We start from the raw sequence: 14,983 nt of genomic DNA, 5'->3' as shown, positions 1-14,983 counted from the left end.
TTCATAGTATAGTAAGTCATAAAAAGTTATAAAAACGTCATATTATAGCATGGCATACAAACGTCATAATATAGCATGGCATAAAAAGTTATAGTACAGTATGGCCTAAAAAGATATAAAAAGTCATAGTATAGTAAGGCAAAAAAAAGTCATAAAAACGTCATAGTATAGTAAGGCATAAAACATCGTAGTATAGTAAGTCATAAAAAGTCATAGTATGGCAAGGCATAAAAGGCATTAAAAGTCATAGTATAGTAGGGCATAAAAAGTCATAGTATAGTAAGGCATAAAAAATCATAAAAACGTCATAGTATAGTAAGGCATAAAAAATCATAGTATGGTAGGGCATAAAATGTAATATTATAGTAAGGCATAAGAAGTCATAGTATAGTAAGGCATAAAAAGTAATAGTATAGTAGGGCAAAAAATGCCATAGTATAGGAAGGCATAAAAAGTCATAAAAACGTCATAGTATAGTAAGGCATAAAAAGTCATAAAAAAGTGATAGTATAGTAAGGCATAAAAAGTCATAAAAACGTCATAGTATAGCATGGCATAAAAAGTAATAAAAACGTCATAGTATAGCATGGCATAAAAACGTCATAGTATAGCATGGCATAAAAAGTCATAAAAAGGTCATAGTATAGTAAGGCATAAAAAGTCATAAAAACGTCATAGCATAAAAATTCATAAAAACGTCATACTATAGTAAGGCATAAAAAGTCATACAAACGTCATAGTATAATAAGGCTTAAAATTGTCAACAAAATGTCATAGTATATTATGGCCTAAAAAAGCATAAAAAGTCATAGTATAGTAAGGCAAAAAAAAGTCATAAAAACGTCATAGTATAGTAAGGCATAAAACATCGTAGTATAGTAAGTCATAAAAAGTCATAGTATAGTAAGGCATAAAAAGTCATAAAAACGTCATAGTATAGTAGGGCATAAAATTTCATAGTATATTAAGTAAAAAAAAAGTCATAAAAACGTTATAGTATAGCATGGCATACAAAGTCATAAAAACGTCATAGTATAGCATGGCATAAAAACGTCATAGTATAGCATGGCATAAAAAGTCATAAAAACGTCATAGTATAGCATGGCATAAAAAGTCATAAAAACGTCATAGTATAGCATGGCATAAAAACGTTATAGTATAGCATGGCATAAAAACGTCATAGTATAGCATGGCATAAAATGTCGTAGTATAGTAAGGCATAAAATGTCATGGTATAGTAAGGCATAAAAAGTCATAAAAACGTTGTCGTATAGTAAGGCATAAAAAGTCATAGTATAGTAAGGCATAAAACGTTGTCGTATAGTAAGGCATAAAATGTCATAGTATAGTAAGGCATAAAAAGTCATAAAAACATCATAGTATAGCATGGCATAAAAAGTCATAGTATAGTAAGGCCTAAAAATTCATAAAAAGCAATTGGATAGTAAGGCAAAAAAAAAGTCATAAAAACGTCATAGTATAGTAAGGCATAAAAAGTTACAAACACATCATAGTATAGTAAGGCATAAAAAGTCATCAAAACAACATAGTATAGTAAGGCATAAAAAGTCACAAAAACGACATATTATAGTAGGGCATAAAAAGTCATAAAAACATCATAGTATAGCATTGCATAAAAAGTCATAATATAGTACGGCCTAAAAAGGCATAAAAAGTCAGAGTATAGTAAGGCGCAAAAAAGTCATAAAAACGTCATAGTATAGTAAGGCATAAAATGTCATAGTATAGTAAGGCATTAAAAGTCATAGTATAGTAAGGCATAAAAAGTCATAAAAACGTCACAGTATAGTAAGGCATAAAACGTCGTCCTATAGTAAGGCATAAAATGTCATAGTATAGTAAGGCGTAAAAAGTCATAAAAACATCATAGTATAGCATGGCATAAAACGTCGTCCTATAGTAAGGCATAAAATGTCATAGTATAGTAAGGCGTAAAAAGTCATAAAAACATCATAGTATAGCATGGCATAAAAAGTTATAGTATAGTATGGCCTAAAAAGGCATAAAAAGCAATTGGATAGTAAGGCATAAAAAGTCACAAAAATGACATAGTATAGTAGGGCATAAAAACTTCATAGTATAGTAAGGCATAATATTGTCAAAAAAACGTCATAGTATAGTAAGGCATAAAATTGTCAAAAAAACGTTGTTGTATATTATGGCATAAAAATATTAAAAAACATCATAGTATAGTAAAGCTTAAAATTGTTAAAAAAAACGTCATAGTATAGTAAGGCTTAAAAAATCTAAATATGGTAAGGCATAAAATTGTCAAAAAACTTCATAGTATACTTAGGCACAAAACGGCTAAAAACATCATAGTATCGTAATTCATAAAATTGTCAAGAAAACTTCATAGTATAGTAAGGTATAAAATATCAAAGTATAGTGAGACATTACATTGTCAAAAAATCTCATAGTATAGTAGGGCACAAAAATTGTCAAAAAACATCATAGTTTAGTAAGGCATAAAACATCATAGTATATTAAGGCATAAAATGTCAAAAAAACTTCATTGTATAGTATGGCATGAAATTGTCAAAATACCTCATAGTGTAGTCAGGAATGAAACTTCATAAGATAGTAAGCCAAAAAATCGTCAAAAAATGTTATCAAATTGTCAAAAATCGACCTAGTATATTATGGCATAAAAAGATAAAAAAACGTCATAGTAAAGTAAAGTATAAAAAAATCATAGTATAGTAAGGCATAAAATTTTCATAAAACATCATAGTGTAGTAGGGTATTAAATTTTCATAAAATATAATAGTATAGTGTGGCTTAAAAATGCAAAAATCCTCTTTGTATAATATGGCATAAAACGTCAAACTGTAGGAAGGCCTGAAACGTCATAGTATAGTATGGAAATAAACGTCATAATATAGTTTGGCATAAAATGTCAAAACACTTAACAGGATGGTATGGCATAAAACGTCAAAATATAGTAAGACATGAAACGTCAAAGTATAGTAACATAAAAAACATCATACCTAGGCATAAAATGAACAAAAAAACGTAATAGTGTAATATGACATAAAAATGTCAAAAATTTTAATCGTATAGTATGACATAAAATTGTCAACAAACATAATAGTATAGTAAGGCATAAAATTGTCAACAAACATCATAGTATAGTAAGGCATAAAATATTCAAAAAACGTCATAGTTTAGTAAGAAATGAAACGTCATAGTATAGTAAGGCATTAAATAATCAAAAAACGTCATAATAAAGTAAGGCATGAAATTGTCCAAAAATTTCATATCATAGTAAGGCATAAAAACATCGTAGTTTAGTAAGACATGTAAGTTATAAAAAATGTCATATTATAGTAAGGCATAAAATGTCAAAAAACGTCATGGCATAGTAAGGCATAAAAAATATATTATAGTAAGACATACAAATGACAAAAAAAATTACATATTATAGTTAGGCACAAAAACATCATAGTATACTAAGGCATAAAAACAATAAAAAATGTCATAGTATAGTAAGTCACAAAACATCATATATTAATGAGGCATAAAAATTTGAAAAACATCATAGTGCAGTGAGATATAAAAATGTCTAAAAATGCCTTAGTATATTAAGCCATAAAATAAAAAAAATAATAAAAAAAAACATCATAGTTTAGTAAGGTATGAAAAAAGTACAGGAAGGCATAAAAATGTCAAAGTATAGCATAGTGTGTGTTAAATATTAAGTTACAACCTGGAGATGATTTACTTAGCTCAGCATTAAGACTGTAACTATATTTAAACAGCTTTGTCGAGTGGTAACAAAATCCCCTTTTGACTCTGAAGCTCACAAGTGAACACTTTACATCTACTTGTTTAATCTGTCAACAAGCCAAAGTGTAAAAACGACAATTAGTGGTTTCGCAGGGGTTTATGTCCTGGACTGTTTCTTGGCAGGGTGAACTGATGATCTGGAGTCTCACAGTTCAGGAACTGTTCCTTATCAGTGTGATTAAAATAGAGTCGTGAACTCTGACCAAGAAGTCTGATTTTTAGATACGTTTCCAGTTTGCACAAAAAAATGTTGGTGTTCAAATGGTGAAATGACAAATCAATGTGACAGATCAAAGTGCTGTGAATGACAAGATGTGAAGTGACTTGACTCTCTGACTGACTGACCTTAATACGACTCATGGCTACACCGCAGTGGAAAAAACAGCACCTACATGGATATAAGTTTATTTTTTTCGAGTAATGGATATATAAATTAAATGTAAAACAGTGACAAAGTGTGCACATGGCATTTGCACCCTCTCTCTAGCAGGATGAGGTGATGGAAGTGATTATTAGGGCATCACGGGTGCTAAAAGGAGGAGGGAGGGAATTTGTGTTTTCGCCATCACAGGCATATATTGGCCACCTGTCAGAAAAAAGGCTGAAAAATTTAGTGACCTAGAACACAAGTAAAATAAACCTTGCTAACAATAATACAGTGTTGTTAATTTAAATTGACAAAATCTATACTGACTGCGATTCTTATTTACCAGAGAAGCTTTTCAACATCTTACATGGATTCAATAATCCAAACTATACAAGCTGCAGACTTGAGGCAGAATGTAATAAAAGCTTTCTCAGTGCATGTAGAGCTCACTTTTACCAAGCAAGCCTTGACTGCTGCAGTCATTAATGATGTATGAGATGCCAAAAACACACATATATCGTAGATGTGCGAGAGAATGACCTCAATCTAACCTAAAAGTTAAATGTACAGAACTGCTGCAGCTACAGTAGAGTGCAGTCGAGAGTCTCATTTTGTTTCCTGTTGTCTGGTTTTGTTTAGCCTCTGATGAAGAATAATAAAGAATATCATAAAGAATCAGCATGTGCATGGACTGTCTTTTTGACCATTGCCACACACCATCGATCTCTGCCGCTTCATGCTGATTGGCTGACAGCCAGCGGCCACTGCCAAGAGTTTGACATGACCAAAGTGAAACTGCAGCAGCAGAGAAGGGGAAATGAGAAAGTTGCAGTAAATTATAGTGAAAAAAGGATTATTATTATTGTTATTGTTTCTAAACCCACTTAGGGAATCAAGGTAGGATTGATGAAGGCTTGATTGACCATAATGGAGAGTAAAAGCTTAGACATCAGGGTGAATCATGTGAAAATTCCCTCTGCATTTACTTTAAAAGCTTTCTCTAAGGGAAGGTTCAGAGGTGGACACATTTATCTTGTTGCATTTGTATTTTATTTTGTGAGCTAAGCTTTTGCTTTTTGCTTCTGAACTGCTTAACAGATCATTATCAGAACAAAAACATATTAATATACACATCAAGGCCAATCAGTGTTCTTAACTTCTGAGGAGGGTGTTTTGTGTTAGTAGAGTCAACCTTACAATCAGGCTTTTGCTAAAGAGTTTGAATACGCTGACAGTGACATGTTCATGTACAAAATTAAATCCTGGGGCTGGTTTCACTAAGATAGACTTTGACTGTGGCTTAGATATAAAAAATAGTCAGACTTCAGATGGGCATCTGAATTCCTCTCTTGGACAAAGTAGTTTAGTTCTTTATTATTTTAAGCCGGACTGTGTTACAATGAATTCTGGGTAAATGAAGACTTTGTTTACTTTAGGTGGGCAGAAACATGACTCTGTATAATCATTTACATATGGATATCCAGTTTGCCAATAGGTCATGAGCTGGCCATGCTGTATGTGTGTGTTGATGTAATATTTCATATAAAAGTTTTGCTTAATTGAAAATAAGTATCTACTGATTAGCTCACTCTTACATAGCAGAAACGATAATTGCATATCATACTGTTTATTGGTACAGTAAATGACCTTACTAGTGTAGTCTGAGCTTTAAAGTGTAACACCTGATCTTGTGTTCAGGAGATACTTGATGTCATTTCACTGTATCTCTACTAAGATTAATGTCGGTTGCGCCTGTGTCTTTTAAAATCCTGCATCGTCCCAGTATTGGGTTTCATCAGGCCATCTCCATTAGCTCTGCTTTGGATCCCCTCCAGCAGATCTTTTTCAAAGAACGTCCCTGAGGTCAGGCCCCGCTGCGCCTCTTCCTCCTCAAATCATATGTTATCCTCCATCCAATAAAGCTGATGGTCTCCTCCGGAGATGTGTGGCTGCAGAATTGATTTTGAATGGTTGAAATAAGATAATATAATAAACACCTCTTATGACTTCTGTGGAAGGCAGATAATGTGACTTGGACTGTAAGGAGGAGGTTGAGAAGTTTCAGTCTTTCTTGTGAGGAGCTTCTGACTGACACAGCCAGTAAATACACATTCTGAGGAAGGGTAACTCAGTGTTCAAATGACCCTTCACCTTACCTTACTTCATCTGCTTGCCTCCCTTCAGTTCCTCTCCTGAACTTTCCTTGTTATTTACTCACTAATCCGCTCATTTCCTCTTTCTAACTGAGCTGCTGCTGTTGATGCAGTTTGGCTCGTTTCCACTGATGAAGGCACCACCCAGGGTCTGCATCTGTAATCGCTCATTCAGTCCCCAGCTGTAGCCACTTAAACTTAACAAATTGTCCTGATGATCACTGTTCATGTGGCTCTGTGGTTTGTCAAGATGAGTATTGTTTCTGAACGACATGATGCTGTTACATGTTCATTTTTTAAGTGTTTTTGGGCGGGGGCTCAACTGACCATTTAAGATGATTTTTCATACAGACATGACAATCTGTAATTTTACTTTAAAGGTATCTTGATCTATAACACTCATGGTGTTTATCACCTGCTTAACACATCAAATGCACAACATTTGGATTTTATGGCTTAATCGATAAGCAAATAAACCCAGCCACTCAGAAACATCCCACTGGCATCACAGCGCCTCTACAGCATTGTTGTTTTCCAGTAGTTAAAGTTTAGTTTGTCTAGTTAACTACTGAAACTACAAATAATTTTGGGCCATAAAAGGAAAGGAGTTATTCTTTAATAATTTATTTTTTATTTTACCACTGCATCTCTTGTGTAACTGAACTGAACTCCCCTCTTTCATCGTGATCACTGTGACGACATGCATTTGTCAGTCAGTCAGCTGCCGCCACACACTTGATCTTTGTGTAGTGCAGGTGCAAAAGCTTAGGACAGGTGCTCGAACTCTGTGCTCAAACAGCGACATCATCATGGATAAATGTCCTGAATCTCAGCCTGAGGAAGAATCCCCATGACCATACAGTTATTGTTGGCTAAACCACAGCTGACATTGCAGCACTTTCCCATGAATAGTATTTTTTTTTTGGTTGATGTATGACCTGTGAACAAATGATTACTTTTTGCCATAAATTCAATTGAGATGCATTTTTTGCCAGCATGTGTCTTTTTAGTTTTGTTATGATTTCATATCACATGTGATTTGAACTGATGTACTTTTTCTAAGTTGCTGTAGTTAACCAAACTAGATTTCTCTCTTGGATGGCTTCGCTGTAGTTCAGCTTCCCCAAAACATGAATCAACACAGCTGTTTCTTTGTATAAACCGTACTTTCTGTCTCAAAACAGGATTTATCAAGTGACACGTGTTAAAAAGAAAAAGCAATAACCTCTTTTGCACGCTGTCACCTCTCTTCCAGATTCCTCTTGGTCTTCTCTTGTCTCATACTCTCGGTGTTTGCCACCATCAAAGAGTTCAAGAATAGCTCAGAGAGTGCCTTGTACATTCTGGTGGGTATCATTTCATTTACTGTAACACTCTCCTGCATATACATTCATGTTCACAAGGTTAACTCCGCTGTTTTGCTTCGTTCCTCAGGAAATTGTGACCATCGTGGTGTTTGGAGTGGAGTACATTGTCAGGATATGGGCTGCTGGCTGCTGCTGTCGATACAGAGGATGGAGAGGGAGGCTGAAATTTGCCAGAAAGCCTTTTTGTGTCATAGGTGAGAAAACATGGCCGGCTATCATTTCTTTCACATTGTTTACTCAGAGCAACAAAACACAAGACACATTAACGTGTTTTTCCATTCCTTCCATTTTCACATGCTGGGAATATGTTAACCATCTTTGTTATGATTTCATGTGATTTTCAGCATTTTTTTTTTTTGCTTGAGGTTATGCTGGAGACGAGGTGTAACCATAGAAACCTCACTGAAGATGTAACACTTCTAATACGAAGTACTTGGGGCAACCTTCAAATGAAAAGAAATATGATCCTCATTGCACACAGCGAACTGTTGGTAATTCAGTCTGACTCAATCAAGGATGTACTATCTCTGACTGTGTGTTGCTTCTCTCTCCAGACATCATGGTACTGATCGCCTCAGTATCTGTACTGGCAGCAGGATCTCAGGGCAATGTTTTTGCCACCTCGGCCATCAGGAGTTTGAGATTCCTGCAGATCCTGCGCATGCTGCGTATGGACCGGCGTGGAGGCACCTGGAAGCTGCTCGGATCTGTAGTTTATGCCCACAGCAAGGTGATCCTCACATCATCTCCTTTGTTTCTTATTCTCTGGAGGTTCTCCAGGGGTTGACTGCTCCTTTACTGAAATGTGTGGTGTCTAAAACCACGGCTGATGTCCGCTTACATTCACTGGGAAGGTTTTTGATTAAAGGTCCCATATTTTACACTTCTCCTGTGTTTTGTTTGTAGTTTAAATATCCATAAGAAGATATATTTGTGGTTTCAAGTACCATAAACCATCTCAATGTAGTTTTACATCTCTGTAGCAACAACAGGTCGGTGAGCCAATCAGAAGAGAGAGAGCCTCTGAGCCTGTCTTCTGATACGCTGACTGATTGGTTAAGGTTACGGACAGTTACATGATCAAAGCTAACCTTTCCTTACTTCCTTACTAAGTTTTTTTTTTAAAACCAGTTTTTAACAGGAAAACATGTGGAGGAGGCCAAAATACTCTTTCCAGGTCTGAGTAGATTCTGCGAACAGTGACATCAACCTTCATAAACATGCTATAGCAGCCTGAATACTGCCACATCACCCAGGACATGGCTATATATGGGCATGCCAACAACAAAAACAACAACAAAAAACAAAATGTGTACATTTTCTGTGTGAATACATGAAACAAATATATGAAAAAAAATGATGGTTGTTGCATTTTTGCTTCTTCAAGCTTGCATTATGTCATCACCTGTTACTTCCCTTAGCAGCGTCCTCTTTCCCTGGGATCATACTATCAAAGGTTAGATACGTTTTGCCTTTGTCCACATGAAGAATTGAATTTATTTGGCAACAAAATGATCAGGTATAACAGGTACTGGTAACTCTTTGTTTTCCACTGTGGCTCACTATTTTTAGTGGTGCCTCTGTCGCAGTGAGGAAACATATTTCTGAGTTTTATTCTAATGAGCTTGGAAATAGAAATATTTGCTTGCACTAATAAGCTGTGGAAATTTTCCAGAGCTGTGTGTGTGCGTGTCTGTATCCTTGTGCGTGATGTGGTGAGAAGGAGAGAGGACGTGTGTGTGTGTGTGTGTGTGTGTGTGTGTGTGTGTGTGTGTGTGTGTGTGTGTGTGTGTGTGTGTGTGTGTGTGTGTGTGTGTGTAGCATGTGTGTGTAGCATGTGTGAAGCTGAGGGAAATAAAGACGTTTATGAAAATACTTGGTTTGCCACAGAGGGAGCGTGACTCACACAGTCACATTCAATATTATTACAGAATTACAATTTTAATCAATTCACAGGGGTTACATCAGAACTCTGCGAGGCACTGCAGATGACACTTTATTACTTTCCATTCCCTGATGCTTATTGTGTTGGTTTTCTCTGTAGGAGCTCATCACAGCGTGGTACATTGGCTTCCTGTGCCTGATCCTGGCTTCCTTCCTGGTCTACTCTGTGGAGAAGGAGTTAAATGACGAGTTTGAGACCTATGCTGACGCTCTTTGGTGGGGACTGGTAAGACTAATGTCTACAGTAACCACTTTACAGTTTTTAGAAGTACTAAAAACCATTGCATTGTGGGATGTCACGATACTGATTTGTATCATCTTTTCGCTAGATCACTCTCACTACCATTGGCTATGGTGATAAGGTTCCTAAGACCTGGTATGGACGCTTGCTGGCAGCCACATTCAGCATGATCGGGGTGGCCTTCTTTGCACTTCCTGCTGTGAGTATCAGGGCTCATTAGAGTACATTTGAAGTGCTGATTTCCAGAGCCTTATTTGTGTTTATTTTAGTCCCTATCCATCATGGTGTGGAGTGCTTATTGGTGCCGTGTCCCTGCTCTGCACCTCCTGGTGTCCAGTTCTATACTGGATTTCTATGGATGTTGCTCTTTGTTCCGTTGACCACCTCTTACGCTAACTGCTAGCTTTTCCTTTTGTGTATTCCAAACAAGGACATTTAACATGTCACATGCTACTTTATATTAATGCATAGCAAATTATGTTTTTAAAGCTGCACTAATCAGTATTTTTATGTTAACAATGGATCAAATCAAACTGTGTTATATGAAATGTGTTGCTCATAGTGACAGGTGATCTTCACTCTACAGTTCCCTTTAGTTTTATGAAGCATTGTAGCATCTTTCAGCTTATTGTTTTGGTTTTACTGGCCCACAACTTTCCTGTTCCAGTTCAGTCTCACAGCTCTTATCCACCACATTTCCAGCCCACCAATTGACAAAATTAAACAACCAGCTGGCGGGAAATAGTGGTGTCTTTTGTAGGGAAAGAGACATTTCCACCAGGAGTTTCTGGAGACAAAAACAAAGCTAAAAGAAGAGGTAATATTGGCTCTCACATTTGCCAAGTGAACAGAAACTTCCAAGTGGAAGTAAAGGAAGCTGATGCTGCTGTAGAGGCTGCTGCCTGAGAGAGAGTGAGGAGGTGAAGGAGTGGTCTTTTTTAGGTTCATCAGGTGCCACTGGTCGGACAGGAAGAGGTCATTGATTGATTTGGGAGCTTCCTCAAACGATTAACAAAGGGCAGGTACACAGGAACATGCCACACAGCACATTAGATTTTTTATAAAGGACGAGTGCTGAGTAAAGATATAGAGCAAGAACAGGCAAACTATTTGAGTTTTGAATCACAGCAGGGAAAGCACAGGTTGAACTAATAACATTAACGATCATGGCTCAGTTAAATTTAATTTTCTCAGTGAGCACCATTGTTAATGTTATCAATTACACCTGTACTTTTCCTGCAATGAAATATCTGCTGTGACAAAAAAAAAAAATGTATTGGAAAAGGATGTGCAGAACTTTTATACAGCTTAGTATATCAGCCACCTCATAATTTTCAGTCTTTTATGATCCTACTCTAGTCACTCAGAAAAGAAAGCACTCTAAATGAGCCATTCTGTTACATTACATCTGTCCTCTGTGGCGCTGTGTGCTAAAAGCTTCCTCTGAGTCCACAAAGATTCTGCTCTTCATCTGTTTACATTCTTTCATCTTATGATGCTGTGACTCCAGTCCTTGATGTAATGTCCGTTGCTGTTAAATGTTCGGCGTTTCAGCTGATATATCTGAAGATGTCAGACTCAGCAGTAAGTTTTGAGTTAGCAGCTTAGACCTGTTTAGTCTATCACACACATAAAAAAAAAACAAAAAAAAAAAACTGTGGATTGCTGTATCAGCTCTCAGCTAACAGGAAACAGTCACAATGTTTTGCCCCATTAACACCTGATGGCTTTGGAGGAAATCAGCATTCTGTCACATTTCTATTACCTGGAGGTTTTGCAGACATGTGAAAATCTGTGATATCGCCACTTCACTGGACGTTTTTTCTTGGATGGGTTCACTGAACTTTACAAGGTGCAGGAGGAGACAGCTTGCTGTTGTTGCAATTCTAACTTCTGGCCAGTAGAGGTCAATAAAGGTCACTGATAATTTCATGCTGTTTACTCACTCTAACTCTGTGTAGGGCATCCTGGGTTCTGGCTTTGCCCTCAAAGTCCAGGAGCAACACAGGCAAAAACATTTTGAGAAGAGACGCAACCCTGCAGCAGGCCTCATCCAGGTATATGTGTAGGATAAACTGTATGATAACATCACCATGAGCCATTTTTTTCTTATAAGAGATAATCTCTGTTTTGCTCTGCTGAGAAAAAAGATAAAGGGACTTTTGTATTTCTCCATCCAGGCTGCTTGGAGGTTTTATGCTACCAACCTTTCCCGTACAGATCTGCTGTGCACTTGGGATTTTTATGAGCAGACTGTAGCTATCCCAATGTACAGGTAAGTGATACAGCTGGCAGAATAATGCTGTACATTATTCAGCATTTCCAATAAATACAACTGTTTACCCGTATCACATTCTGCCATGTTTCTTAAAACCGGGAATCCCAGGGGACAAGTGAACCTCCAGAAAATCCTCCGCTCATTGTATTCAAAACTCTTCTGTTGAATCGGATTGCTGCTGTCTGTTGTGAAGAATCACACACTGATGTAGCTTTTCACTTTCTGCCTCAATAAGGGTAATTTTACAGCGGATGAGGCTGGAGTCTTGGCAGTGGCACCAAAGCCCCTTTGAAATGCTTTTCAAAAGACAAACACTGCCAGTGGCTACTTTGTAAAATTAACCACTTATTTTGCCGTGCAGCTGTATGAATCAGCAAATATCGGTGCAGATTTCTGACCTTATATGTCTAGAAGTAGAAGTTTGCTGCTTGTCGGTTCCATTTGGAAACGACTTCATGTTTGGTTTCATTCCAGTCGTAATTTGAGGTGAAAGGGTGATAACCAGCACAACAGAAAAATGCCAAACAAAATGGAATTAGCCTTAAAGTGCCCAACGGCAAGTTTTAACCTTTTAACGATGAGTTGGTGAAAAGGTCTCAACAGAATGACAAAATGCTCTTCTGTCTTTTCTCAGGCTTATTCCACCCCTGAATCAGCTGGACCTGCTGAGGAATCTGAAGGGCAAGTCATTCAGGTATCAACGTGACAGTCAGCAAGCATGACCTCATGACAATATTGATATCAGGATGCTGATAATGTGTATAAGTGAGATGATAATAGTGATTAAACAGTGAAGCAAGAAAAAAAGAAAGAAAGAATTTGCCATCCATAAAGCTGCACTAATCAATATTATTACATTAACAAGGCTCGAACAACTTTGTGTAATGTGAAAGGTTTCAGTTGAAGTAACAACCCCAGAGAACGTTATCACTCAACAAGCAGCAGGCAACCAATCAAAACACAACCTGCGACCATGACACTGGCGGACAACGTAATAAGGCTGAAGATCCAATTTAACTTCACGAGAATTGGTGATGAACCAAAACCAAAACAGACGCCATGTTGCCAGATATCTGACTCTTGTTAAGTGTTGGTCAAGAGGCCACAAAACCTTAATTGCATAATTGATTTATGCAGCTTTAAAGTGACTTTAATCAATATTTTTCAACTCTGTAGGTTATAGTGAAATCGAGAATCATCACCTGATTCTCCACTTCCCCTCAGCTTCACAGAGCCTTACAGCTTCCTCCATCGTTTCCGTTTTCCGACACACACTCTCACAGCTCTCTTAGTACCACGTTTGAACGCAGCAGATGGCTGTTTATACATAAAGGTAATGATGAACATACACGACCTGTTCAGCACCAAACATCAGACAGACAAAGCTAGCTCCTGGCTGGTGAACACAGTGGACGCATTTACCTGCCAAAGAGCCAGGTATTTGGGAAACAAATGAGAGTGAATATTGGACTTGCATTCATCACATGGACACAAACTCAATCTCAAATGAATGCTTATGTTGCTCAGTATCTGCTGAATGTGCAAGTAGGCAACTGTTTGCTGAGAGATTCCACCATTTCAACATAAAAGGTGTAATGCTCACAGCTTGTTTCCACTGCCCCCAAGTGGCCAAAATTTAAGTCTCTGCAGGTTTGTGACTCCAGTGACTTAATACTGTTTTCTCTCTCGCTTGAAAAGTGATCCTCAATGCTAATCCAGCTTAACCCTAAAAAACATGGAGCAGTGTCGATTATAAAATACAGTATAATACATGACTGATCTGCACTGTGTGTAACCGTGTGTGTCCTCTCTCCTCACAGGAAGGAGTCTCAGACAGAAACCTCTCCCAGGTCTGTAATGTGATTGGTTTTTATCTCTCTTCACCTCCCTTTGGCTTCTCTTCAATTCTGCTCTTAGCTGCTGCTAAGGCACTCTTCTTGGGGGAGTGTGTGTGTACCCTATATTTGTGCGTGAGCGCGTGTTTGTGTGTTGGGGGTTACTGTAAGTCCTGATGTGAGTCAGACATGGAAGTGGCTGCGTGTTAAGTGCCTCCTTCAAGAACGGTCATGCTGCATTTGCTCACATGGTGCTCAAAGATCAGCTCACTTTGGCCTCACTCCTGGCGGCTTTATTAAAGATTCACCAATAAGCTGGTCTTTGATACTCTAGCTTTCAGCATCACCTCAGGAAAAAAGTTGATTTTGAACACTTTAAGAGCCTTGCTTGACTTATATCACACTGTTTTTGACGAAAGAAACAAGTGTAATTATTGACAATGTAGTAACACTTTATCATGACTTAGTCCTTTGTAAGCCATTTGCACATTTTGTGTTTAAGTATCATATGAATCAGCTGTAAATCAGCCATAAAATCATTAGAAAGATACAAAAAGGCATTTACATTCATTCCTTCACACGAACGGCAAAGACATTTAACTATTTCTAAATGTTCATCTACAATATGACTGACACACAGGCTGCAAATGAATTATAAAATTTAGTTAGAATAAAGTGTTACCTGCATCACAGTATGGCACACACTGCTGTTTTTGTGACTGTATCCACTGCTATTTTATCTTTTTGTGTCTCCTCTACTGCCCACCACTCCAGTAATGAAAATGCACACAAAGACAGACTTTGCGGGTGCTGTCCGAGAACTATTAGGTATAGTTGCTGCACAGATACTAACAACTGCACTGCAAGTCTGTGTGTCCCCATCCATTCCTACCTCTGTTCCTCTTCAGAAGTACAGTAAAGGTAGAGGAAATCACAGAATAAGGACATTTTTAGATAATATGTCACTCTGTGAACGATAAAATCTGAC

At 37.3% G+C, this 14,983-nt stretch overlaps 1 protein-coding gene across 7 annotated transcripts in view; it reads left to right on the top strand.

Moving 5' to 3' along the window:
- Positions 1-14,983, top strand: part of LOC130174893 (potassium voltage-gated channel subfamily KQT member 2-like) — a 49,228-nt gene that overhangs the window by 25,350 nt on the left and 8,895 nt on the right. For 4 of the 7 annotated variants that reach the window (XM_056385134.1, XM_056385135.1, XM_056385131.1 and 1 more), the window contains exons 2-10: positions 7,586-7,676; positions 7,765-7,891; positions 8,252-8,427; positions 9,742-9,867; positions 9,971-10,081; positions 11,844-11,939; positions 12,063-12,157; positions 12,795-12,854; positions 13,981-14,010. In XM_056385134.1, the coding sequence (XP_056241109.1) occupies positions 7,586-7,676; positions 7,765-7,891; positions 8,252-8,427; positions 9,742-9,867; positions 9,971-10,081; positions 11,844-11,939; positions 12,063-12,157; positions 12,795-12,854; positions 13,981-14,010 (912 nt within the window). Of the gene's footprint in view, positions 1-7,585; positions 7,677-7,764; positions 7,892-8,251; positions 8,428-9,741; positions 9,868-9,970; positions 10,082-11,843; positions 11,940-12,062; positions 12,158-12,794; positions 12,855-13,980; positions 14,011-14,769; positions 14,824-14,983 lie in introns of all 7 variants that reach the window. The other 3 variants (XM_056385133.1, XM_056385129.1, XM_056385130.1) reach the window with 1 other exon arrangement.

Source organism: Seriola aureovittata, chromosome 9, assembly GCF_021018895.1.
Source record: "Seriola aureovittata isolate HTS-2021-v1 ecotype China chromosome 9, ASM2101889v1, whole genome shotgun sequence".
In the NCBI taxonomy this organism is placed as follows: Eukaryota; Metazoa; Chordata; class Actinopteri; order Carangiformes; family Carangidae; genus Seriola; species Seriola aureovittata.
The sequence above is the reverse complement of the archived record's forward strand: the minus strand, read 5'-3'. Positions and strand labels throughout refer to the sequence as shown.